Raw genomic sequence first — 25,015 nt, 5'->3', positions numbered from 1 at the left:
CTCCCAATCCAGCAACATCCTGTACAGTCTGGAGATCATTTGTCTCTGGTTTGTATTTGAGAGGCAGAGTTGCTTGAACGCTGTAAGTGGCGCTGTCAGGTTTCCTTTTGGCGTCAGCAAGCTCACGAAACCCCTTAGCTGCAGGTATTGGAGCCAGGAACCTGGCTGTGGTGGATTCTGTCCTAGAATTTCTGTCATGGGCTTTAGACCCGCCTGTGTCACGATGTCTCTCAGTCTGGGGGGCGGTTCAGCTGGGAGGGACAGAAGCCCCTGTTGGCGTAAGGTGATTTCGAATAGGGGGTTTGCTGTGAGCGGCGTTAGTGGGCCTGGTACTGTGACCAGTCCAAATCTAGGTACGAAGCCTTCCCACGTCTTGATTAATTGGAGGCCGGGGGGGGATATGTTGGGGATGGAGTTAATCCATTTGGGAGGGATCCAGAGGGCTCCATCTAGGCCGTCAATTTCGCCTGCATGCTCTATTTCTACCCAGAGCCTTGAGCTCCTATTTTTGAGGAAAATGTCCCATTTAAACCATATAGCTGCATGTCCACATTTTGTATAAGAAAGTCTGAGGGGATTGGAGAGGTAATTGTCTTTATTGCATTCATTATGCAGTTTTAAGGCCTCCTGCCCACCGACGGAGTGGGATACGTCCGAGTGTTTTTCCGCAGTCTTCATTAATACTATATTAATGGAGACCTCCTGCCGCGGAAAAACGCGGAAAATAGAACATGGCGCGATTTTTTTTCCTGCTGCGTAAATGCACGGCAGATTCCCGCATATGATGACTGAGCCATTAGTTTTAATAGAACCTAATAGCTGCTTTATTCCGCCGCGGATTTACGCCGTGGGGAACACAGCAAAAATTCATCCGTGGGAATTTGCCCTAAGTGTTTTTAACTTGATGTGTTCATATATGATTGTGTAATAAAGCATATTTTTGATATATATTTTGGCATTTCTTACACACTTTCTGTGTTTATGTAGTAATGAAATCAGAGCATGGCATCATCTAAGGTACAGTCATACAAATGTGTTCAGACACGTCCCTGCAAAACAGAAAAAAGGGAGGATGACAGAGAAGGGGGAGGAAAAAAAGGAGAGTGCTAAAGGAGGGACCAGCAAGAGAAGGACGTCTAAAATTGGACACCCTGAATAACATGTCCAGTCTCTTCTGGGAGTCATCAGCTGTTACAAAAGCAGATTCTTAGAGGGTGTTTCATAGGCTCCAAATACCCAGCTGACAGGCCACAGGCTGCAAGCATGAACAGGATATAAATAGGAGCCATTCACTGCAGCACAGAAGTTTACAGAACTTTCTCGGCTGATGGTAGTGATGTTTATTATAGCTGGTGCAGGGCATTTGCAGACTGAAGCCAGAGGATCAAGACGCTGCTCTCACTCCCAATGACTCTGCTTAATTCTCTGAAGAATTTATAATACTTATAGCTTACCTTGGCTCACTTTCATTCTCTTTACATAACCATCCATTGGAAGTAACTGATCATAGCAGAAAACCCTGCCTGAACACTATTCATTTCGTTTGGAATTATCCTCTCTTATCTTGACATTTTTTAAAGTCTTTGCCCGGATATGGCAGACAGTCAGTTGCCCTTCACTTGTCATTATCCTGCAAGTAGACTTAGCAGAACCAGGGATCCTTTCCGAGAACAAGGCTTGCCGACACGTATGCTGGATGATGATTTTGGATTTCCAGATGACTTAACCATGGACTGGCCAGACTGGGCAAGGCCTAGGCTGACTGCCTCCTGGTCAGGCCCTTTGAGATCAGGCCTGGCACGGACAACTGGTATCTCCCCTCCCGGATACAGTGCTAGATACACTGGTTATCCGGAGGCCCGTAACACTGTTGCCGCACCAAGCCAGCCCTGGAAAGTGTGTGTTAATGTACAAAGTTTCAAGCCAGAGGAACTGACAGTGAAAACCAAAGATGGATTTGTAGAAGTGTCAGGTGAGTGAAAAGTAAATTAACCATGATATAAAAAATATATATATTTTTTAATCATATGGTTGCTGCTGGTCTTATCGTACTCGTTAATACCATAATTTAGATTGACAGAAATAGCTATGGATGACAAGCATACCCGATCAGTTCCTTCATCCTTATACGGTAGGTTGCAGGCACAGGAGTTTGTATTAGAGAGAAGGGATAAAGTACTGAATTATCTAACCTTTGTATCGCATATGCAGTATTTAGTTTGGCCATTCGCCTGCCACAATATTTTCACTACTTATCATCCGATAGATATTTGCCTTTTTATAGTACTGACCTTCAAACATGATCATAAACCTGTAAATGTTTTACTGCAGTTAGCAGTTCAGCTATTGTGATGCACTCAAGAGAATCTTAAAGGTAAAGCGCTGCCACATTTCACAGTCAGTTCAGTGCTTAATGCCTAAAAGAGGTTGTACCAGAATTAAATGTTATCCCCTATCCACTGGATAGGGAATAACTTGGTGATCATGAGGGTCTCGCCGCTTCTCCCTCCCGCTGTGATGTCACAGTGAATGGAGCGCTGGCTGAGCATGTGCGGTCGGCATTTCATTCATTTCAATAGGGCTGATGGAAATACCTGAGCGTTCGCCTATCTCTATAGTCCCATTGAAAATGAATAGGGTGAAAGAACGCTAGTATGACCAACACTTCATTCATTCTCCTCCTCAATGCAGGGGTTGCTGTAATCTGGAAGTGTGAAGGAGGGATCCTCTGTTATCGGGATTGGGGAGGTCTTAGCGGTGAGACCTCCACTGATCTGCACATTATACCCCATCCGCTGGATGGGAGATAATTTATAATTCTGGTACAACCCCCTTAAGGGAAAATTTATGTTTTAGGTTACCCATATACACATTAGACATAGATCTGCCTAACCTGAAGATTCTGGCAGGGGCAGATGATCATCCAATGTATATAGCAGCCTCCTGACTCTCCCATAACAGCAGATGTCTGGGGATGTCAGGCAAGTCAAGCACGCATGTATATGAGGGGATCATCGGAGATAGCTGTCTGCTGACCCAGTGTTCAACTGACAACTATCTCATGTGCATGGCAAGCTTTAGCATTTTTGAGTGTTGCGCACCTGTAATCCTGTAACATGCTACAATAAATACTGTAAAAGTCCATTCTTGCAGAGAGCAGCCATAGCTAAACACTCAATAAGTTTTGCTTACTGGCTGTGTCCATGTATATGGCTGTCAGGATGGACTACATGCATATTGATGAATTTGTATAACAATTTAAGTAAATCTTTTTCCCACCTTTGCCATGGGCCCCAGTGTCAGTTCTCAAGGACCACGTTTTCACAGCATGTATCCTGCAGTGCTAGAGTGCCATATAGTTAGTACAACTTCCATGACCTTAATTTGCTCTAAAGACAGGATGAAAGAACATTTGAAACGTTTGGTTTGGCCAGTTCACCAAACTTCTGCAGAGAGTTCAGTTCCGTCCAAATTAGTTTAACCCAAACCGAAAGTTTACCAAAACTCCTAAAGCTGGTGTAGAACACTGCCCAAGACCCATAAAAGTCCTGTATGACACTCTCAGAGTGTCATACAGGGCTTTTATCGCTCTTAGATATTGCTATAAACCAGTTCAGGACTAGTGTTGAGCAAACCAAACCAGTTGAACACTGTTTGGGGTAGAACTTTTCTAAAAGCTCAGTTCACATCCTTGCCCAACCAAGTTTAACCCCGAACTGGGTTCTACGGTTACAGTTCACTCAAAATTACTAAAGACATTAATTGCATAGTGGATATTTTTGTTGGTTACTGAAAGAAGAATTGACTGTATATATCAGAGACCATGCCACCATGCTACGACAAATGGTTATTAAAATAATGTATGTTATCTCACATGTGACTCTTTAGGCCTTTGCTATCACCAACACAATTACTGCATACTACACTGGTAATTCTGAATTATCTAAAATATTCTGTATTTTATTGCTTTTTATTATTAGCTGTCTCTGTTTATAGATGTATTGAATGGCTACAAGAAGTATAACAACCAGTACATAAGTAGCATATGCTCAAGTGAGGCCTATAGTATTTGAGGAGTTTCTTCATGATTTGTGGTGCGTAGGAAGCTAAAGCGTTACTTGTTAGGGTAGTTTCACACACATTTTTTTTTTAAACTGTCACAGTTTTTGTGGCAGTTTTTTGAGCCAATGAATGACAGAAGTGGATTCAAAAGATATCATAAATAAGAAGGAAAGACTTTGTCTTCTCCTACCTGCTGGATCCACTTCCAACTTTGGCTCAAAATCTCTATACAAAACTGCCACGGAAAATGCAGCATAAAAAAAATGCTTTGTGAAACCATCCTTCTAGTTGTTTGGTACATATTGTTCCAAATTATAGAGAAAACTCTTAGGCCTCTTTCACACAAGCTGTAAACTGTCAGATCCACGAAGGAGTTTTCCAACATGGATCCAACAGTTAAAACCAAAGCAGAACTGCAAGGCTCGGCCTCAGAGTTCTGCTACAAACGTTGATACGAATCCGCATACAAATTTAGCATCTATCAATGAGGCAAATTCGCGTGCAGGACGCCAACACATTTTTCTCAAACATTTCAAGACATGTCAACTCTTTTTTTCTGTGACACTGATATCGTAATTTGCACATGGAAACATCTGCATTGTATGAATTATGGTGCATCTTTTCATAGCATCCAGTTCAATGCTAAAATGATGTGAATTTCACCATGCATTTTTCGTGGAATCCAAACCCAAAACAGCTGCGAAATTCTGCCATAGGAATGAGGCCTTAGCTTTGAAAAATCAATTTCAATGACTCAAGGACATATAGTACTGCAACTGTACCTTCTAATAAGCTCACCTCATATTAGTTATTAATCATTTCTTAGCAATCACATTAAGATAGTCATCTTTAATTTATTTTTAAATAGATTATTCCATGTAAAACAGTTTAAAACAAAATGAGCTTTGATAAGTATTAAATGAGATATTTTTATACTTGAGGAACTGTCCTATCTGCATAATTGTTCCTCATATAGAAGGCACTAGTCCAATAAGAAACCTGGCAATCAGCTGATGTCTCAGGGAAAAAAATGGTATCAATGCAAATAAATGTCTGGCTATGTAAAGCCAGAATCACGTTTTGCAGAGCTCTCGGTCTTAGCTGTACGAGGGAAGTCCCTCTATTATTCTCAAATGCCCAAATAGGTCACGTGGAAAGAAGTTGTCCTGCTTGGACAAACACTTTAAGTCATATAAAAGTATCAAAACTCAAGAGCTACAGATACAAAATTATGAAACCTAATATAAGCATGGTTTCTCACAAGCATATGCGAGGCACAGTTATGCATCCATAATACAGATGAGTGTCCCGGCCCGACCGTGGGTATCCGGCCCCAAATTCTAAGCACCATAGATTCCTGACGGTGCAGATTTTCTGCAGATATGCTTGATCTGCCTTGTGTGGGTATTATTGTATCTTGACCCAACTGGAAACTAGAGGTTTGACAGCAGGAACACCCCTGTCACAACCTAGCTTCCGATTGGGTCAAGCCTTGAAGGTCCTAGCAGCATGGGGATTTACTTCATGCTGGGATGGAGGGTTACGCTTAGGGCTGGTTTCAGTATTAACCCTAACACTGAAACTAACCCTCCATGCCAGCCACACTGTCACCCAGCGCTGTCCCCAGAGTTTGATTGCAGTGTCCCCGCTGCCCTGCAGCCTCCGCGTCCTACTCCCTCCATCTCTTACTCACTTTCACCCAGCGCTATGCTAGCGCCGCCGCAGGTCCCCGCTACCTCAGTGTCCTCCGCCGCTAGCCAGTGCAGGGGGTTCACCGAGGAAGCCGCTCTGCCACCGCTCCCTCACTGTCCAGCGCCGCTGCCCAGTGGAGGGAGGCCGCTGGGGAAAGCGCTCTGCTGCCGCTGCTCCCTCACGGTCCAGCGCCGCTATACAGTGCAGAGAGGCTGGCGGGAAAGCTGCTCTGCTGCTGCTCCCTCACTGTCCCCTGCCGCTGCCCAGTGCAGGCAGGCCGGCGAGAAGCTACTCTGCCGCTGCAGGTCCCTCACTGTCCGGGGCCGCAGCCCACTGCAGGGAGTCCGTCCCAGGAAAGCCGCTGGAGCGCCGGGGAGGCCGCTGCTATTGAGTGCCAGGACCTAAGAGGGGGGCGTGGCCGGCCTGTTAAGCAGTCTGTAACTTGTCACCACCCACACTTCCGGTGGCGACAAGATACAAAAATACCCCTTGTGTGACCCTACCCTAACGACTCCTTAAAGAGTTTCCCCACTTTGATTATTCTGTTTACTGCATTATGGAAGTTTATCTTTTTCAGCATTCTCCTATTTTAGCCAGAATAGAGAGCTCTTACAAAAGTCAGTCTTTAACTCTGGAGGACCGTAGTGCATTGTACAATGTTTTATGGCTTGCTGCAAAGGATGAGAACACTTAAGAAGATGAATCATCTAGACTGAAATCTTATCCATTTAAGGACTATGAGACAGGTCCTTAGGTGTATGGTATACAAGGAAAAATGCTAGAAATCACAAAAAGGCCCTTATATCACATCCCTAAACTAAAATATAAACTTTATTAATAACTTAGGTACTAACTACGAACTATGTAAAAACACAACTGCCTCAGACAATATTAATTAACTCCACCAAACTGGTCTGAGACTAAACAAAAAAGTGTTTGTTTAAGATTTGCATACAATTCATTTGGAGTATCTAAGGAAATAAACCCAGTATAACAGACAGGAGTCTGAAAAGAGACAGAATTTATCATGATGCTGATTACATTATAAAATATATGGATGAAACTCCACCCCCCACCACCCATCCCCAACATGTTTCCCACCTAAACAGGCGTCATCAGGGGATTGGGGTCAGACTGTAGTCATTTCGTATCTATTTCTGTATATTTATGTAATGAGGTTGGACCCCACTAGGGACATTCACTCATTGGCTAAACGTGTACCCAGTTTTCAGTCATACAGGACCAGCTCTAGTTTTGCAGGAGGTACCCAACAAAACAAGTATTGTTTTTTTGTTTCCATAGTAAGTCTCCTTTAGGGCTAATGCCCACGGACGAATTTTTGCTCTGTTTCCCACGGCGGAAATCCACAGCGGAATTCCGCAGCTATTAGGTTCTATTGAGCCTAATAGCTTTCCTGCTGCCAATGCTCACATGCGGAATTCTGCCACGAATTTCCGCTGCAGGAAAAAAATCGCGGCGTGTTCTATTTCACCGTGGATTTCCACAGCGGGGGGTCTCCATTAATATAGTATTAATGGAGACCACGGAAATTCGCTGCGGGATTCCGCGATCACCCGCGTTTTAAAACGCGGTGCTCCCGCAGTGGAAAACCACGGCAGCATTCCGCAACGCTCGTGGGCATAAGCCCCTAAAGTGATTGTAACATCAGAAAATGACTTATGGTATAAATCAGTTTTTTATATTAAACATATTTTGAAGATTTTTTTATGCCTTTTTTTTAATTTTCAATGTAGCGATTCTATACTTTTAAAACATCCTAAAATCCTACAGTTTTCACACTGACAATAAGTCTAATAATAGTCTGATATTTCCTGTTGCATAGAAAAAAGGTAGGATTACACTGAAAGGCAACACCTAGATGTGGATAACACAGGATCCACTATTCACAACAGGTAATGGTCACAGCTCACCTCCTCCCCTTCCTGCACGATGACCTCTGAACATGGCGCAGAGCATGCCTATCTCCCATAGAAGTCAATGGGATAGCACCTGTCCATTGTGTGAATGGCCCATTAGGCTGCTGTAAAGCATGTATATAGAAGCTGCAATCTCTGCAGCAAAGGTAAGATGGTTGGCCCCGTAGTCATGTACAGAATTTAAAAAAAAGATGTTTCACTATCTGTTCACTAATTGATAGATAATATATATATATAATTTAAATGTTTATTTAACAGTTATAATGCATTGTTTCCTTAATGAGTAAAAGAGAGTAGGGCATGGAAATCCTAAGAAAAGCAAATTCCTTGTATCCTTTTCATTAGGCCACCATTTTTTTTATGGTGGCAGTCAGTAGTAAGATGATGAATGCATAGAAAGAGTGGCTAGGCCAGGTCTGAATGGTACTGCTTGTAAAGGAAGCACTATACCTGTATAGTATATAGTCATTATAACAATAGATAGCGAAGGTCGAACAAGGGGTTAAAATAAACTAAAGGTTTACTTCAATGGTTGAGAAAACATGACAGTGCTAATGACAAATAAGATGTTGAACATTTGATTACTACTTCCAGATCCCCGTAACTACAGAGTTTCTTATACAAGAGATGATGAGATTGCAGAATACGATCTATGTACTGTAGTTGGAGGAGTTCCTTACAGGACATTTTACATCTTCACGTAAATAATAGAGTTTCGAGATCCTTAAATACTTAGGACAATGAATAAAGTCTGATTATTATGAGGTTTATGTGCATTCTAGGGATATTAAAAGCAAGGCTGTTCAAAATGTAGGACACTAAGCTTTATCTTATAGGACTGTAGATACTATTGCGGAGACCATAAAGGTAATCAGCTTGTTTTTTACTTCCACATTAGAAAATTAAAAATAATTCTTAAAAAAAAAAGAGCAAAAGAAAGTTGACTCTTGTGGGCTGTTAAGTGGCTACATTTATATCCACTCGCATATCTCCATTATACAGGGTTACTATAAAAGAAATAGACACTATCAGCGTTTTATAGAAGCCAAAGCATGACTGATACAGCCAAAATACTTGCATAGTTTTTAGTATGTGTCTTTCCGTTTATATGACTTAGGCCGGATTCGCATGGGCCAGTGAGATATTGTTCTGCGAAACGCAGATGATATAACACTCTTAAAACCACGATTTTAACTGCGAGTGTGATGCTTTTTGCAAGAAAATCAGATTATATAATGATGTGCATGAAAATTGCATGTTGTTACATTAGGAAAAATATAAAAATTGCATTGCACTCACATGAAACTCACATGTACACGCCATTTTGACTTGTTCATAGCAAATAATGAGCGATTTTTCTGCGATATCACTGAAAAATAGGACATGCTGCAGAGAAAAAAGAAATGCATATGTAAATAGACCAATTCCATGTGAGTTTTTTGCGTCTCGCAACGTGCAGAACTTGCATGGGGAATAAAAAGAAATCGCCAGTCTAAATATGAACTAAGAATCCCCACGGGGAGTCCCCTCATCACTGAACACAGCCATTGAATGACATCTGAGCGTGGCCTCTAATTGGTCACAGCGCTCAGCCAATCAGAGGCAGTGCTTTCTGGCGCCGAAACGCTAGGTGGTGTATTATTTTTTTTTTCTCTCAGCTTGGGCTTATTTTCAGGGAAGGGCTTATATTTCAAGCCCCTCCCCGAAAATCACTGCAGGGGATGCCTGCAGCTCATTGCTTTCAAGGGGCCAGCTGCAGCGCTGGTCCCATTGAAAGCAATGCAGTAGCATTGCGGTCCTCTGCCACAACTGTGGCAGGGGACTCTTTAACTCACGTGGGGTGTCCCATCATCACTGAACACTGTGACAGTGCTGTCACAGTGTCCAGTGATGAGGGGACTTTCCTGGAGCAGCTACGCTTCTACAAGCACAGCTCCGCCAGGGAACGGAGCATATTCACGGACCTTCGGTCACACGCATTTTGCTTATCCGTGGAGCGCATTTTTTTTTGCGTGCATAGGTGTGCGCAATAAAAAAAAGTGCTCGTCTGACTGAGCCCTAATGGAGAAACTGTCTATTTTTATAGTAATCCTGTAGTATCATATGAAGGCCTCTTTCTCACGAGCGTATATCGACTAGCCGTTTTCACGGCCGGCTTATATACGGTGTGATCTGATGCATTTGATTCCAGTGCATCAGATCAAATGGCTGTATTCCTGAGACATAAAAGCGCGCGGCCAGCCAATACAGTGCCGAGTGTTTTCACGTCAGACCCAAAAGATAGTCCTGGAACTATCTTTTGGGCGGTAATACATTGGCTACTGCATGGGCATCAATGGGAGCCCATAGCAGCAGCCAGAGGTGGGAGGCAGTTTAGTAGCATGGCTGCTAAACTTTCTCCCTCTGCTCTCCTCCCCCTGTGCAGGCTCACCTCTGCTCTCCTCCCCGCTGGCTCTTTGCATTGGGAGGGGGCAGGACGGGAACAGAGCTAAGCCTAGCCCGTCCCACCTTCTCCCATTGCTGGCTGCGGACAAGGGGCAGGATGTTGGCAGAGCTAAGCTCCTACCCTCTTAGCTCCGCCCCGCCCCTTCCTATTGCAAAAAACGAGCGGGGAGGAGAGCAGAGGTGAGCCTGCGATGGGGAGGGAGGGAAAAGGGGTGACAGCATGGTAGTTTTGGCGTATATGCGTTGGGACCCATGCCGTCTGAATGGGTGCACAAATGTTTGATTTGTGCACCCTTTCACCAGTTTTATCTGTCCCAACGTAGCATATATCGGCCAGCCATGAAAACGGCGGCCAATATACGCTCGTGTTGTTGAAGAGGCCCAATACAGAGACGGCGAGGGAAGAGTCCTGTACATAAGGGGTACATTAAACAATGTCAAAATGACTTTCGCCAACATATATGCCCCTAATGTAGACCAAGTGTCCTGGCTACTACAGCAATTAAACATTTTAAAACAATTCGCAGAGGGGCAGATAGTCCTGGCAGGGGACTTTAATGTTACGTTCAATCCGTCCTTGGACTCCTCCTCTGGTAGATCTCAGATCTCCCAAAAGAGGCTGAGAAAACTAAGCAAATGCTTACAGGAGCTAGGAGTGATAGACTCCTGGCGTACTTTGAACCCCTCTACCAGGGACTACTCGCATTTCTCGTCAATCCACAAGTCATACCAGAGACTTGACTATGTCTTGGTCTCCTCCGACCTCCTCACCTCTATGATCCATGCCGAAATTGACTCCGTGACAATTTCTGACCATGCCCCCGTTCATTTGATTTTAAGAGATCCACACCCAGTTGCGAGGGAGTGGAGGTGGACTCTCAATGCGTCACTACTAGATCCCATTGAAGAGAGAGATCAACTCTCCAAAGCTTTGGAGGAATACTTTAATATCAACTCCTCTGGTGACCCAAAAATCCCAATTGTGTGGGAGGCGCATAAGGCGTTCATCCGGGGTCTTTTAATAGCCTTGGGCGCCCGCGTCAAAAAACGCGCACAAAAAGAAATAGACGAGAAGCTCTCGCAGATAGCAAAGGTGGAGCTAGCTGCAAAATTTTCCCAGTCGAAACAAAACCTAGACAACCTCATCTCTTTAAGGGCAGACCTGAAACACATGTTGGAATCTAAATTTAACAAAAAACAACTTCATTTAAAACATCTGGTCTACGCCCAAGGTAACAGAGGAAGTAGATTTATGTCCACATTAATCAAAAAAGCACAGACAAAAAATCATATTAACGCCATAAAAACCTCTACCAACGAAACTTGTACTTCGACTCCAGAGATAGCAAAGGAGTTCCAGAGGTACTACTCCAAACTCTATAATTTGAGAGACCCCCTCACCTCCGACCTACCCCTGGACCCATCGGTCGCGATAAATAATTTCCTTAACCAACTGGACATCCCTAGAATTAACCCTACAGACGCCTCGACCCTGTTGGCTCCGGTTACTGAGTCGGAGGTTGAGGAATTAATTGTGTCATGCCCACCCAACAATATACGCTCGTGGGAAAGAAGCCGAATATATATATTCAAATAGGAATAAGACAGCGACAGGTATACATAAATTTTGTTGTCTCTAGCCTGGTCATAAAGATAATGCCATAGGGGAAGAGCTGCTGCCAGAAAGCCTTGCAAGAAATTATAGTCAGGAAGAACAAAAGTTCCAACATGTTCGATTCTCTTTTAGGCCTCGGTCAGACGGGCGTTTTTTCGCGCGATTTGCGTATCGCATAACGGATGCGCATCCGCAAATCGCATGACCGGGGCCGACGATTCTCTGAAAATTCTGCACCTAGCAGCGTTTTCAGAGAAACGGGCCTGATCAAAGGAGCGCTGTTCGCCCATTGAATTCAATGGAGCCGGCTGTATTGTGTAGTATTCAGCAGGCGGGGATTTAAAATCCCCGCCTGCTGAATGGGCTACCTCTGATTGGTCACAGCCCTGAATTCATGAATGGGTGAGTGAGAGCTGCCTCTGATTGGTGAGGGCTGTGACCAATCAGAGGTAGCCCATTCAGCAGGTGGGGATTTTAAATCCCCGCCTGCTGAATACTACACAGAGCAGTTCAGGAGAACTGCCGGCCGCTGCGGCTGAACTCCAGGTGCAGGGAAAAGGTGAGTATAATTTTTTTTTTTTTACACATTTCAGGATGGTTTTCAGGGAAGGGCTTATATTTTTAAGCCCTTCCCGAAAATTCATCCCGCGCTCGCCGACAGCCCTTTGCTTTTGCCGGCTACATTGAATTCAATGGGCGAACATCGTTCTTCTCTGCCACAGCTGTTACAGCTGTGGCAGAGGAGAACGATCTTTATAGTATATGTTCTCAATGGGGTCGACGCTGCTGCCGCCGGCCCCATTGAGCGCATATATAGAACACAAGGAATCGCAGAACGTGCCGTTGTGTTCTATAATTTATCGCACATCAGCATAAAAAGCGGACATGTGACCGATCCCATTGCGAAGCATTGGGTGTATATATGCGCAGATCGCATGCGCAAATCGTCTGACTGAGGCCTTAATGTGCTGGAAGATGGAAGATGCCGTGTCTTGTCATGCTGCAGATTGGTCGAGAAGCATCATGTGGTACTGTTAATGACTCTTTAGGCAATTTACTTAATATTCTTAGTTCATTTTAGTGTTTAATAATCTGTGTTATAAGGATAAAGGGTTATCCAAGTTTGAAAAAACTTGCTGACAATGTGTCAAAATATAGACTATACTCACCTCTCTTCTGCCCTAGGAAAAGAATGTCCCAATCCCACAGCAATCCTGATCTCTGCTGACAGTGGAAGTCAGATGACTGCTGCAGCCAATCATAGGCCACAGCATTGCTGCCAATTCTCCTGGCATCAGCGCTCACATCCCTGGCACCATGATGCCAGGAGTTCAGAACGGTGACGTTGTGGCTTCTGATTGGCTTCAGTGGTCGCCTGACTTCCACTGTCGGCAGAGACTGGGATTGTTGCGGGAGCCATTATACTCTTTCCGTTTCTTTTGTTATTTGATGCATGACTAGTAGAGATGAGCGAGCACCAAAATGCTCGGGTGCTCGTTACTCGAGCTGAACTTCCCGCGATGCTCGATGGTTCGTTTCGAGTAACGAACCCCATTAAAGTCAATGGGCGACTCGAGCATTTTTGTATATCGCCGATGCTCGCTAAGGTTTTCATTTGTGAAAATCTGGGAAATTCAAGAAAGTGATGGGAACGACACAGAAACGGATAGGGCAGGCGAGGGGCTACATGTTGGGCTGCATCTCAAGTTCCCAGGTCCCACTATTAAGCCACAATAGCGGCAAGAGTGGGCCCCCCCCCAACAATTTTTACTTCTGAAAAACCCTCATTAGCAATGCATACCTTAGCTAAGCACCACACTACCTCCAACAAAGCACAATCACTGCCTGCATGAAACTCCGCTGCCACTTCTCCTGGGTTACATGCTGCCCAACCCCCCCCCCCCCCCTCGCACAACCCTGCGTCCGCAGCGCACACCAAAGTGTCCCTGTGCAGCCTTCAGCTGCCCTCATGCCACACGCTGGCCTCATAGCCACACCACCCTCATGTCTATTTATAAGTGCGTCTGCCATGAGGAGGAACCGGAGGCACACTCTGCAGAGGGTTGGCAGGGCCAGGCAGCGGCCCTCTTTAAAAGGGGCGGGGCGATAGCCCACAATGCTGTACAGAAGCAATGAGAACTCCAATCCTGTGCCACCTCCGTCAGGAGCTGCAAACGTGGGCATAGCAATGGGGAATCCATGTGCCACACAGTATTCATTCTGTCAAGGTGTCGCATAGCTCAATCCACACTGCAAGGGGAAAGCCGTCAGCGCTCTGCCCCCTACCCAAGTCAGTCAGTGCCTTTGTGCCAGACAGGTCAAACACCGCAATCGGAACTAAGTTTGCACCAGCAGCATAGGTGGGTCCTAGGAAACCCAAAACATGAACAAAAAATTGATCTGAGCGGCCAAACATGGCAGACTTGCACCGCGCCCACGGCATAGGCCTCGGCCCACAGATTCAGCAATCCTACGCTGGAAGCGGACTTTCACTGCACCCAGGACATAGGCCTCTGCACAAACCCTCAGCAATCGCGTGCCTACAGTGGACTCCAATGCTAGCGTAGCTGTGCACGTCTCATTAGCGCTGTATTGCTCTTGTAGTTTGTCCCAATGCAGTGCCCCGGATAGTAGAGCTAACGTCAGATTAAATACAGGTGGGCTTCGGCCCACACTGCATGCCCCAGTCAGACTGGGGTTCTTTATAAGTAGATACAGGCAGGTACAACTCCGTGTGGACCGACAGCATGGGTGAGTCCCAGGAAGCCACCGGCGTTACATAAATAAATCCCATTGCATTGTCAGATTAAATACAGGTGGGCTTCGGCCCACACTGCATGCCCCAGTCTGACCGGGGTTTTTAATACATAGACACAGGCAGGTACAAATCCCCTATGTGAAGTCCCTGTGGACCCAAAGCATGGGTGGCTCCCTGGAACCCACCGGCCTTAAGGCCAGTGGTAGGCCTTAAGTATTTTGCTTCAATTTTTTAAAATGGTGAGGTGAAAAACCAGACAGACACCGTATGCAGCGTATATATTGTATACTCTTTCCCTCTGGCGGGATGACGGCGATCATGTAACGGACACAGCAGAGCCAGGAAACAATTATGCGCAAGCCTGCTGTAACGCTTAGCTGGATATTAATGAGCGACTACTACCCCCAGCAGACACGCAGTAAACTGAAGACGGTCACAGGCAGCCCAAATATAGTATTTTTTCCCAATTTTGGGGGAAAAGCCCACTGCCTATATAGCCTGTATATGGATTTCCCTGTTGGAGGATGACTGTGGTTATTGAAAGCACAATGCAGCCAGAACAAAATTATGTGCAAGGCTGGGTATTAATTAGCGACTACTACCCCCAGCAGACACGCAGTAAACTGAAGACGGTCACAGGCAGCCCAAATATAGTATTTTTTCCCAATTTTTGGGGAAAAGCCCATTGCCTATATAGCCTGCATATGGATTTCCCTATTGGAGGATGACTGTGGCTATTGAAAGCACAGTGCAGCCAGAACAAAATTATGCGCAAGGCTGGGTATTAATTAGCGACTACTACCCCCAGCAGACACGCAGTAAACTGAAGACGGTCACAGGCAGCCCAAATATAGTATTTTTTCCCAATTTTGAGGAAAAAGCCCACTGCCTATATAGCCTACATATGGATTTCCCTGTTGGAGGATGACTGGTTATTGAAAGCACAGTGCAGCCAGAACAAAATTATGCGCAAGGCTGCAGTAACACCTAGCTGAGTAATAAGTGAGTGACTACTACCCTCAGCAGACACGCAGTAAACTGAACACGGTCACAGGCAGGCCAAAGATTTTTTTTTCCAATTTTTTTGAAAAAGCCCACTGCCTATATAGCCAGTATACCTCTTTCCCTGTACCACTGTCCCTGCCTCACCAGTACTGCCCCTATACTCAGTAAAATGACTGCAGACTGAGGACGCTATGGTCTGCATGCCCGATATACAAAAAAAAAAATTTGCAAAGCTGCTAAAAGCAGCCTCAACAGTACTGCACACGGTCAGATGTGGCCCTAAGAAGGACCGTTGGGGTTCTTGAAGACGAATATAACAGCCTAACACTCTCCCTATAGCAGCTACAGCAAGACGGCACTTTCCCTAATGTCTCTCAGCGTGCATCTGTGGCGAGCCGCGGGCGGCCCCAGTTTATATACTCGGGTGGCACCTGATCTCCCCAGCCACTCACTGCAGGGGGGTGGGATAGGGCTGGAACTTCACAGGAGGAAGTTGTAATGCCTTCCATGTCTTTCTATTGGCCAGAAAACGGCGCAAACTTTTCTGGGAAGAAAATGAAAGTGACTCGAACACCGCGTGGTGCTCTTCTCGAGTAACGAGCATCTCGAGTACCCTAATACTCGAACGAGTATCAAGCTCGGACGAGTACGCTCGCTCATCTCTACTAAACAACCTAAAAGCAATTAATAAAAAAGTCTAAAAGTGATATTTAAGCAAAAAAAAAAAATAGTGTTTGCCATCTCTGTTGTCTTACTCATACAGAAAAGTTTTGTATTTTTCTCAACATAGATGACGGTTCCATATTTAAGAAAAATCTTTCTATTTAGTTCTGTTCCAAAATTACTACAATGTGAAATGATAGCGTACCTGCTAGACATCTGAAGAACAATACAATTGTAGGCCTTGGTCACACGAGTGTTTTTTTAGAGCATTAATAGACACGCTGAAAAAAATTGCATGACGCACGTGTAAGAAATGCGTGACTCAAGCTAAAATCGCACATAAATAGTGCGGCCCCATTGGAAGCAATGGGAGAGGATTGCTATCCCCTTCTGCAGCTGTCACATTCCTTGGATGTGAAACCCCTGGATACTGTCCAGAATTTCTTTAAAGTCTGGCACCTGCCATTTTTATAAATCTCAGCAACAGTTCACAGTATTTCGTACTGTACAATTCACCCATACACAAAATAACTAGAGATGAGCGAGCGTACTCGCTAAGGCAAACTACTCGAGCGAAAAGTACCTTATGCGAGTACCTGCTCGCTCGTCTCTAAAGATTCGGGTGCCGGCGGGGGAGAGCGGTGAGTTGCAGGAGTGAGCACGGAGGAGCAGGGGGGAGAGAGTGAGAGAGAGATCTCCCCCCCCCCATTCCTCCCCGCTCTCCCCCGCCGCTCCCCGCCAGCACCCGAATCTTTAGAGACGAGTGGGCAGGTACTCGCATAAGGCACTACTCGCTCAAGTAGTTTGCCTTAGCGAGTATGCTCGCTCATCTTTAAAAATAACACCTTGCCATCTAGCCACTTACTAAACATCAACTTTGTCCGTCTCTATTTGGCCTAAAGCCATAATTTATTACATTAGCAAAACTCAAGTCTATTACGTGTACCTACTCTTTTTTTCTCAGATGGGGTGGCAGAACTCCCAGGAATATGCCCTCCTGTGCAATATTCAGCCCCACAATTCGCACTTTTAAAGTTTGGATTTTGGTGCGTAATTGAAAATAGCTGAATTCTGCCGTCAATGCCACCTCAAAATCCACAGTTAGCAGTGCAGATTTTGGTGCGAAATTCAGAAAAGGCAAATCCCACCCCGCATGAAAGGTCCCTTAGGTTGCTCCTCAGCCCTGGTTCAACAGCACTATAAGTGGCATGCCCACTACTTTTCCAAAAGTCTGTTAGGTGCCTCCTGATTACTAAGAGGGACCCTTTCTCCCTGAAACATCATTAGAGAGCCCTCTGGCAGCCATATCTGTTACTAATTTAGCACAGTACATACAGACAAGGAGAGTGAATATCTTCAGAGCCGCAAATGACCCTTCTGACATCTTCAGTAACAGCTGCATGTGCATGAGAATAGATTAAGGAGCAGCTGATAGGGAGGGTCAAGAGAGAGCATCGAATAACAACTCGGTTCATTCTTATAATTAATATGCATTAACAAATGTAAATCACTTATTGCCATATCATTGACTCATACTTGCTATTTTTTTAATCCAATTAAAGAAATAAGGTTCAAAAGGGCGTCAGAAAATAACAGATGATTTCCAGCAGTGATTGCATGTACTCAAAAATTTAATTGCTGGCTCTAAAGTACCAAGTATTAACATAAAATGATTTATGCCTTACAAAAAAGCTAATAACTTATTTAACATATCTGTCCCTGAATATGCTATAAGGTCAGGCAGATGGGCACCCTCTACAGGACAAATGCCGATTAGTTTTAATATGTACAAATCAAAATTTCCCTGTAAAACAGGATTTATATCATTATTTATATAGCCGCACATGACATGTAAAATGAAAAGTTCAGCAATAGAGATGAGCGAGCCGGCGGGTGGGGAGTAGCGGGAGAGAGCGGGGAGGAACGGAGGGGAGATTTCTCTCTTCCCCTCCCCCCCCCCCCCCCACCCCGCTCCCCCCTGCTCTATTCAGCAACTTTTTAATATACTTTATTCCAATTCCTCATCACTTCCATATTATCTCTGTTTGCAGACAGTGAATGGAAGCACATGCTATAGGGAGAGTGAAGCAAATACTTCTCACAAGTGATTGTCACTTCAGCAGATGTGGATCCACTGCACCTTTAGGCCTCCTTCACACGGCCATATGCATTTTTACGTTTGTCCATACATACCATAATCACATAAATTTTTTCATGAAGTCTATTTCCATTGAAGTCTATGGGAGCTTTCTGCGTATCTCGTCAAAAGATAGGGCAAGACCTGCTTTCAAAACTGTCAACCAAAAACGGTCGCATTTGTGCTATTTTTCTCAGTGTGATTTTTTTACGCACCCCAAAATCGTTCATCTGAATTGAAATCCAATGCTTCGGATGGTCGCAGTTTTTGGGTGATTTTTTTCATGCTGCTAAATACCTGCGTAAATACGCTCCTGTGAATAAGGCCTTAGAGCCAGATTTATACAAACGTATTTGTGCAGCATTTTGCGCAGTCAAAATTTGTGTGCAGAATAAGCAGTCAATAGAACCCATTGGTTTCAATGGGTTTGTTCACATAAGCGTATTTTGCGTGTACATTTCATTTTGCGCAAAACATATGTAGCATGCTCTAATTTCCTGCACATATTGAACTAATTAACATAAATACCCATTTCAATGATCGGGAGCATGCTTGCGGGTTTTTTCATGCACACAAAAAGTGCATTAAAACATGCACATGCGCACAAATGCATAATGCCCATCGCTCAAATATGTGACGCAAATGCACTTACGCCTGGTAACACCAGCCTTATTCATTCGACTTAGTGCTAAATTTCACCCCACCAATGGGGATCTGTTCTTCACTGCTGAAACCACAGACTGCTAGCCTAGAAATAATCTCAGTTTAGAGGCAGATGATTCAACGTGATCAGGTTTTCCATAACATGGTACCAGAGGGCTTAGACAGAGATGTAGTTGAAGAATCGAGCTGAGGTCAGTACTGGTGAAGTTTTTTATCACGATTAGAGATGAGCGAACGTGTTCTTAACGAACACTTACGCTCCCGGACACCGGCTTTGCCGAGGACTTCAGTGTCCGCGCGTAAAGCTTCGGGGGGCGCCGGGGGGTGGGGAGAGGCGCGGCGGCGCGGGCGGCAGCAGCGGGGAACAGGGGGGAGCCCTCTCTCTCTCCCTCTCCCCCCCCACTCCCCGCCGCACCCCCCCCCCCGCGCTGCCACGGCGACCCCCGAACTTTTTTCGCCCGAGCACGGAATTGCTCACAAAGTTCGGTGTTCGGGCGAAAAGGGGCGGAGCCGATCACGTTCGCTCATCTCTAATCACGATGAATCAGGCCAAGGATACAGAATAGTTGTACAGTAGTAAATAAGTCAAAATCGGTAGAGGAAAAGTTGGAAACCAAGCAGACATGCAGGAGTGAAAAAACCAGAAGAAGAGACAGAAATGCTATAACATCTTTACACACTAGTAAACTGATTGCTCAGGCATCCTTAGGTGGGAGAAGTGACCTTAAAGAGCACCTGTCACCAGATTTTAGGCCAGTTAACCAATAGTAGCGCGACCATTGGGCAGCATCTATTATTTCCATGCTGCTTTAGCCATTGACAGGTTCCTTATAAAGATGGGAAGACCTATCAGGATTGTCTGCAGGAATGGAAATCTGAATGCTTGGACTGGGCCTTTAGGAGGCGGCCAAGTGCACATGCTCACTCTTCGGGCAATAGAGACAGCTGATGCTGGATGAAGGAGGACACGGTATCTGCTTGAGTGACAGGAGCAAGGGAGTGGAAGCTGTGGCTGCTGGAGGAGGAAGGTGAGGAGAGTTGGCGGCCATAGACCTATAACGTGACTTGAGCTTTTGCTACACTTGTATCAAGCCTAGATAATCTCTAAATAGCTTGGACCCAATTATACTAAAGCCCCTAGTATGGAGCCACACAGTCTCCATGTGCTGCTGTTTAGGCTTTAGCAGTTGTCAAATGTACAGTACAGATCTCCAAACATACAGTATCAGATGACGCATGGCACACGGCAATTTTTATTTCTGTAGGCTTAGTACGAAAAAGCCTCTGTGAATTAAGAGGCATTCAGAAGTACAGTAGAGGACCCAGACACTGCAGAGCCCCGCTACAGTGTTTGCATGAGGCCTTACAATGACTCATTGCAATAAACTATCAGACTTGTTCCTCCGATGTATTGTGCTTACAGAGGACTGTGCAGACTGGATAGAATTATAGCAAATCCTTAGCTGTGAGAAGTATTAGCTCTGTGCAGCTTTTAGCCTCAATGTAAAAGTTCCTCCAGATCTCTTCCTCCCGGCCAGCACACAATGTGCTCTGCACACTGGGCTTCTCCTTCCTCCTCTGGTCACCTGATACATGTTTTCCATCACTGTCTGCAGGTGTCTGCTAAAAAATGAATCCGTTCAAAACGGATCTGTCATAGACTTTAATGCAAAAAAAAAGCGGAAGGCGCTTTCCATTTGGTTTTTGAATGGAAAAAAGGACTGCAAGCTGCGCTTTTTTTCTGCTCCAAAAATTGGAAAGCAAACAGGGCAGAATGTATTTCTGCAGGAAAGTAGCACATATTGAACTAATTAACTTAATTGCCCATTTCAATGAATGGGAGCACCCAAAAAGTACAGTAAAACACGCAGGTGTGCAAAAACCAACGTCCATTTCAAAACTACACCTTGTAAATGTGCGCGGACATGTGTTTATGCCCATGTGACACTGGCCTTATGGTAGTCAGAGCAAATAAGTGAAATAATCCTAGAATATAGTAACATAGTATGTTAGGCTGAAGAGAGATAATGTCCATCTGGTTTAGCCTGTCTTAACCCCCCCTTGTTGGTCCAGAGGAAGGCAAAAAAAAAACTAACAAGCCAATTTAGCTCATTTGGAGGAAAACAATTCCTTCCTGACTCCATAATGGCAGTCAGAGTAATAACTGGATCCAACGTTTCAGATCAACAACCCCTAATGTCTATAACCTGTAATATCCTTCCACTCTAGAAAGACATCTAGTCCCCTCTAAAGCTCCTCTATGGATTTTGATATCATTACATCCTCAGCCACGTGTCAGGACAGTGTCCGGGATATGGGGGTCCCTGAGATATCCCGCAACCCCTGTCCCTGCCTACTTGCCCCCCTGGGCTAACCCCCAGGGCGACAACTGGGCGGCGGTCCCTACCCTCACTAGGGAAGCGGGACACGGGAAGACAAACAGACACTGAAGACAAACAACGGTAGAATGGTCAGACAATCCGGGTCGGCAACAGGAGGGTACGCAGTACAGGGGGGTCAGGCAAAAACGTAGTCAAGGTCCAAAAGCAGAGGTCAGGAAAGCCGGGGTCACAAACAGGAGTCAAAAGAATACGCGGGTGCAGCTGGAAGACCAAACTAACACTGGCAAGGGCTGAAAGGAAAACACACCTTTTTAAATGCTGTCAGCGCTCCCGCCCCAGAAGCCGATAGGGGCGGGGAGCCTGACAGCAGCAGGGCTAATCAGGGAGGTGCTGGGGACACACCCCCAGTCTGCAGCACAGACAGTTACTAGGGAAGCCAGCCTGGTAGTCAAGTGCCTAGAGAAGCACCTGCTGCCTCCCTAGCAACCCGGCGGCGACCAGTCTGACAGCGGCCCGGGGAGATCACAAGAACCGGGGCTCCCCTACGCCGCACTCCTGTAACCCGGGTGGCCGGACCGGTGGTGCGGGCACGGCGGCCCCGAGAGTTGCTGGTTCTGACAGTACCCCCCCTTCTACGGGGGGACACCGGACCCCCATGGCCAGGTGCGGGCTTAAGCGGGAAAGCCCTGTGGAATGCCTGGACTAGGCGTGGCGCATGAACGTCCCTGGCAGGGACCCACGTCCTATCCTCAGGGCCAAATCCTCTCCAGTGGACCAGGTACTGCAGCACACCTCTAACCCGTCGGGCATCCACCAGCCTTTCTACTTCATACTCCAGTTCCCCCTGTACCAGAGAAGGAGGAGGCGGGTTCTGGGTGGGTAGAACTGGAGTCACATACTTCTTAAGTAAGCTTTTGTGAAAAACCTTGTGGACCTTCCAGGGGTCAGGAAGTGCCAACTTATATGACACCGGGTTGATGACCTGAGAAACAGTAAATGGGCCAATGAACCGAGGAGCAAGTTTCAGGGAGGGAACCTTGAGTCTCAGATTCTTGGAAGACAACAAAACTTGCTCCCCGACTACAAAAGGTGCAGAGATGGTACATCTTTTATTTGCGTATTTACGCAGTTTCTCTTGGGAACCCTGAAGGTTCTTACGAACCTGGGCCCAAACTGTGCACAGTTCCTCAGAGGATATGTCGGCGGCCGGATTGTTCGAGACCACAGGAGTGGAAAGCGAGAACCGGGGATGAAACCCATAGTTACAAAAAAAAGGTGACAATTGGGTCGACGAGTTAACATGGTTGTTGATCGCAAATTCGGCGAGAGGTAAGTAGTTGGCCCACTGATACTGGTTATCAGAGACAAACAGTCGCAGATACTGGATAAGTTCTTGGTTCATTCGTTCCGTTTGTCCGTTACTCTCGGGATGGAAAGCGGAGGAGAAGGACAAATTTACGTTTAGATTTTTACAGAAGGCTCGCCAGAAGCGAGCGACGAACTGAACCCCTCTATCTGACACAATGTCCTCGGGGATCCCATGTAACCGAACAATCTCCTTGATGAACATTTCAGACAGAAGTTTGGCGTTAGGCAACTTGCAAAGCGGAACAAAATGTGACATTTTAGAGAAACGGTCTACTATTACCCAGATGACCGTATTCCCCAGCGAGGATGGCAGATCAGTAATAAAATCCATGGACAAATGGGACCATGGCCTGGACGGAATGGGCAAGGGAAGAAGAGGACCCTCAGGACGTCTCCTGAGATTCTTCCCCCTTGCGCAAACCGGGCACGCGGACACAAATACCCGTACCTCCTTGGCCATGTGTGGCCACCAATAGAGTCTGGATACTAACTCCAGCGTACCCCTGATGCCGGGGTGTCCAGCTAGGACAGAAGCGTGTGTCTCCTCTAACACTTTCAATCTCAGTGACAATGGGACAAATAATTTGCCTTCCGGAAGGGCTTCAGGAGCAGATTGTTGAGCGGCGTGAATGAGAGGTGAAAGGTCGGAGGAGACAGCAGCGAGGACCACCCCAGGGGAGAGAATGCTCTCAGGCTCCGGCTCGGCAGGTTCCGGAGAACCAAAGCTCCTAGACAGGGCATCAGCCTTGACATTCTTAGAACCGGGTCTATAGGTAACAACAAAATTGAACCGAGAGAAGAACAAGGCCCAGCGGGCTTGCCGAGCATTTAACCTCTTAGCGGAATCTAGATAGGTGAGGTTTTTATGGTCTGTGAGTACCGTGATCTGGTGATGGGCACCTTCCAAAAAATGTCTCCACTCTTCGAAAGCCCACTTAATCGCCAGCAATTCCCGGTTGCCTATATCATAGTTCCGTTCGGTGGAAGAAAACTTCCTAGAAAAATAGGCACATGGTCTGAGGTTGGTGAGAGTGGAGGGACCTTGGGACAGTACCGCTCCCACACCAAACTCAGAGGCATCTACTTCCACCAAAAAAGGGCTGGACAGATCTGGTTGTACTAGGACAGGTGCAGAAGAGAACGCCGCCTTTAGGGTATCGAAGGCCCTCAGAGCCTCAGAAGACCAGGTCCTCACATCTGCCCCCTTTCTGGTGAGGTCCGTTAGAGGTTTAGCCACCACGGAGAAGTCTTTGATGAATTTGCGATAGTAGTTGGCGAAGCCGAGGAAGCGTTGAAGGGCTTTCAATGACCCTGGCTGGGCCCACTCCGTGATGGCTTTCACCTTTTCAGGATCCATCTGGAAGTCGCATGGCGTGATGATATACCCCAAAAATGATATCTTTTGTACCCCGAACACACATTTCTCGAGTTTAGCAAACAGCTTGTTATGTCTGAGTCGAGCTAGTACAGTCTGAACGTGAGTATGGTGACTTGGCAAGTCGGAGGAAAAAATCAAAATGTCGTCTAGATATACAACCACGAACACCCCCATGATATCCTGAAACACTGAGTTCATGTACCCCTGAAAAATGGCGGGGGCGTTACACAATCCAAAAGGCATAACTAGGTATTCAAAATGCCCGAGGGGCGTATTGAAGGCGGTTTTCCACTCATCCCCCTCCCGAATGCGGATGAGGTTGTATGCTCCCCTGAGATCAAGTTTAGAAAACCATCGGGCACCAGCGACCTGGTTGAGGAGGTCAGGAATGAGTGGAAGGGCATACTGGTTTCGTACTGTGATTTTGTTTAGCTCTCTATAGTCAATACAGGGCCGGAGGCCCCCATCCTTCTTCTCAACGAAGAAAAACCCGGCACCCACCGGGGATTCTGAGGGCCGGATGTGCCCCTTGGCCAGGCTGTCCTGGATATAGTCCCTCATGGATTCTCTCTCAGGAACCGTAACGTTATAAATGCGGCCCTTAGGAAGTTTGGCCCCAGGAATCAAGTCTATTTTACAGTCCCATTCCCTATGAGGGGGCAGAGCTTCAGATAATTGTTTGGAGAACACGTCAGAAAACTCGGAGAGGTAATCTGGTAGGGGGGTCCCCTCGCAGGTGGAGATTCCCACCTTCACCGCACAAAGGTGGTTGGCACAGCGGGGACCCCACTTTACCAGTTCCAACGTGTCCCAATTTACTACCGGGTTGTGCTCCCGGAGCCAGGGGAGGCCTAGGACGACGTCCACAGACAAATCTCTCATCACTAGAAAGGTGCAGGTTTCCACGTGTAAGGCTCCTATCGTAAACCTTACTTCAGGGGTAACCAGAT

The 25,015-nt window shown here is 46.0% G+C and overlaps 1 protein-coding gene across 1 annotated transcript in view; it reads left to right on the top strand.

The window, feature by feature from the left end:
• Positions 1-1,160: 1,160 nt before the first annotated feature.
• HSPB8 (heat shock protein family B (small) member 8) overlaps positions 1,161-25,015 on the top strand; it is a 58,732-nt gene continuing 34,877 nt past the window's right edge. The window contains exon 1 of the mRNA XM_066603198.1: positions 1,161-1,972. Within this exon, the coding sequence (XP_066459295.1) occupies positions 1,594-1,972 (379 nt within the window). The 5' untranslated portion in view covers positions 1,161-1,593. The remainder of the gene's footprint in view (positions 1,973-25,015) is intronic.

Source organism: Eleutherodactylus coqui, chromosome 5 (genome assembly GCF_035609145.1).
Source record: "Eleutherodactylus coqui strain aEleCoq1 chromosome 5, aEleCoq1.hap1, whole genome shotgun sequence".
NCBI classification, from domain to species: Eukaryota; Metazoa; Chordata; class Amphibia; order Anura; family Eleutherodactylidae; genus Eleutherodactylus; species Eleutherodactylus coqui.
Note: the sequence above shows the minus strand (reverse complement) of the source record. Positions and strands in the feature narration are given on the sequence as shown.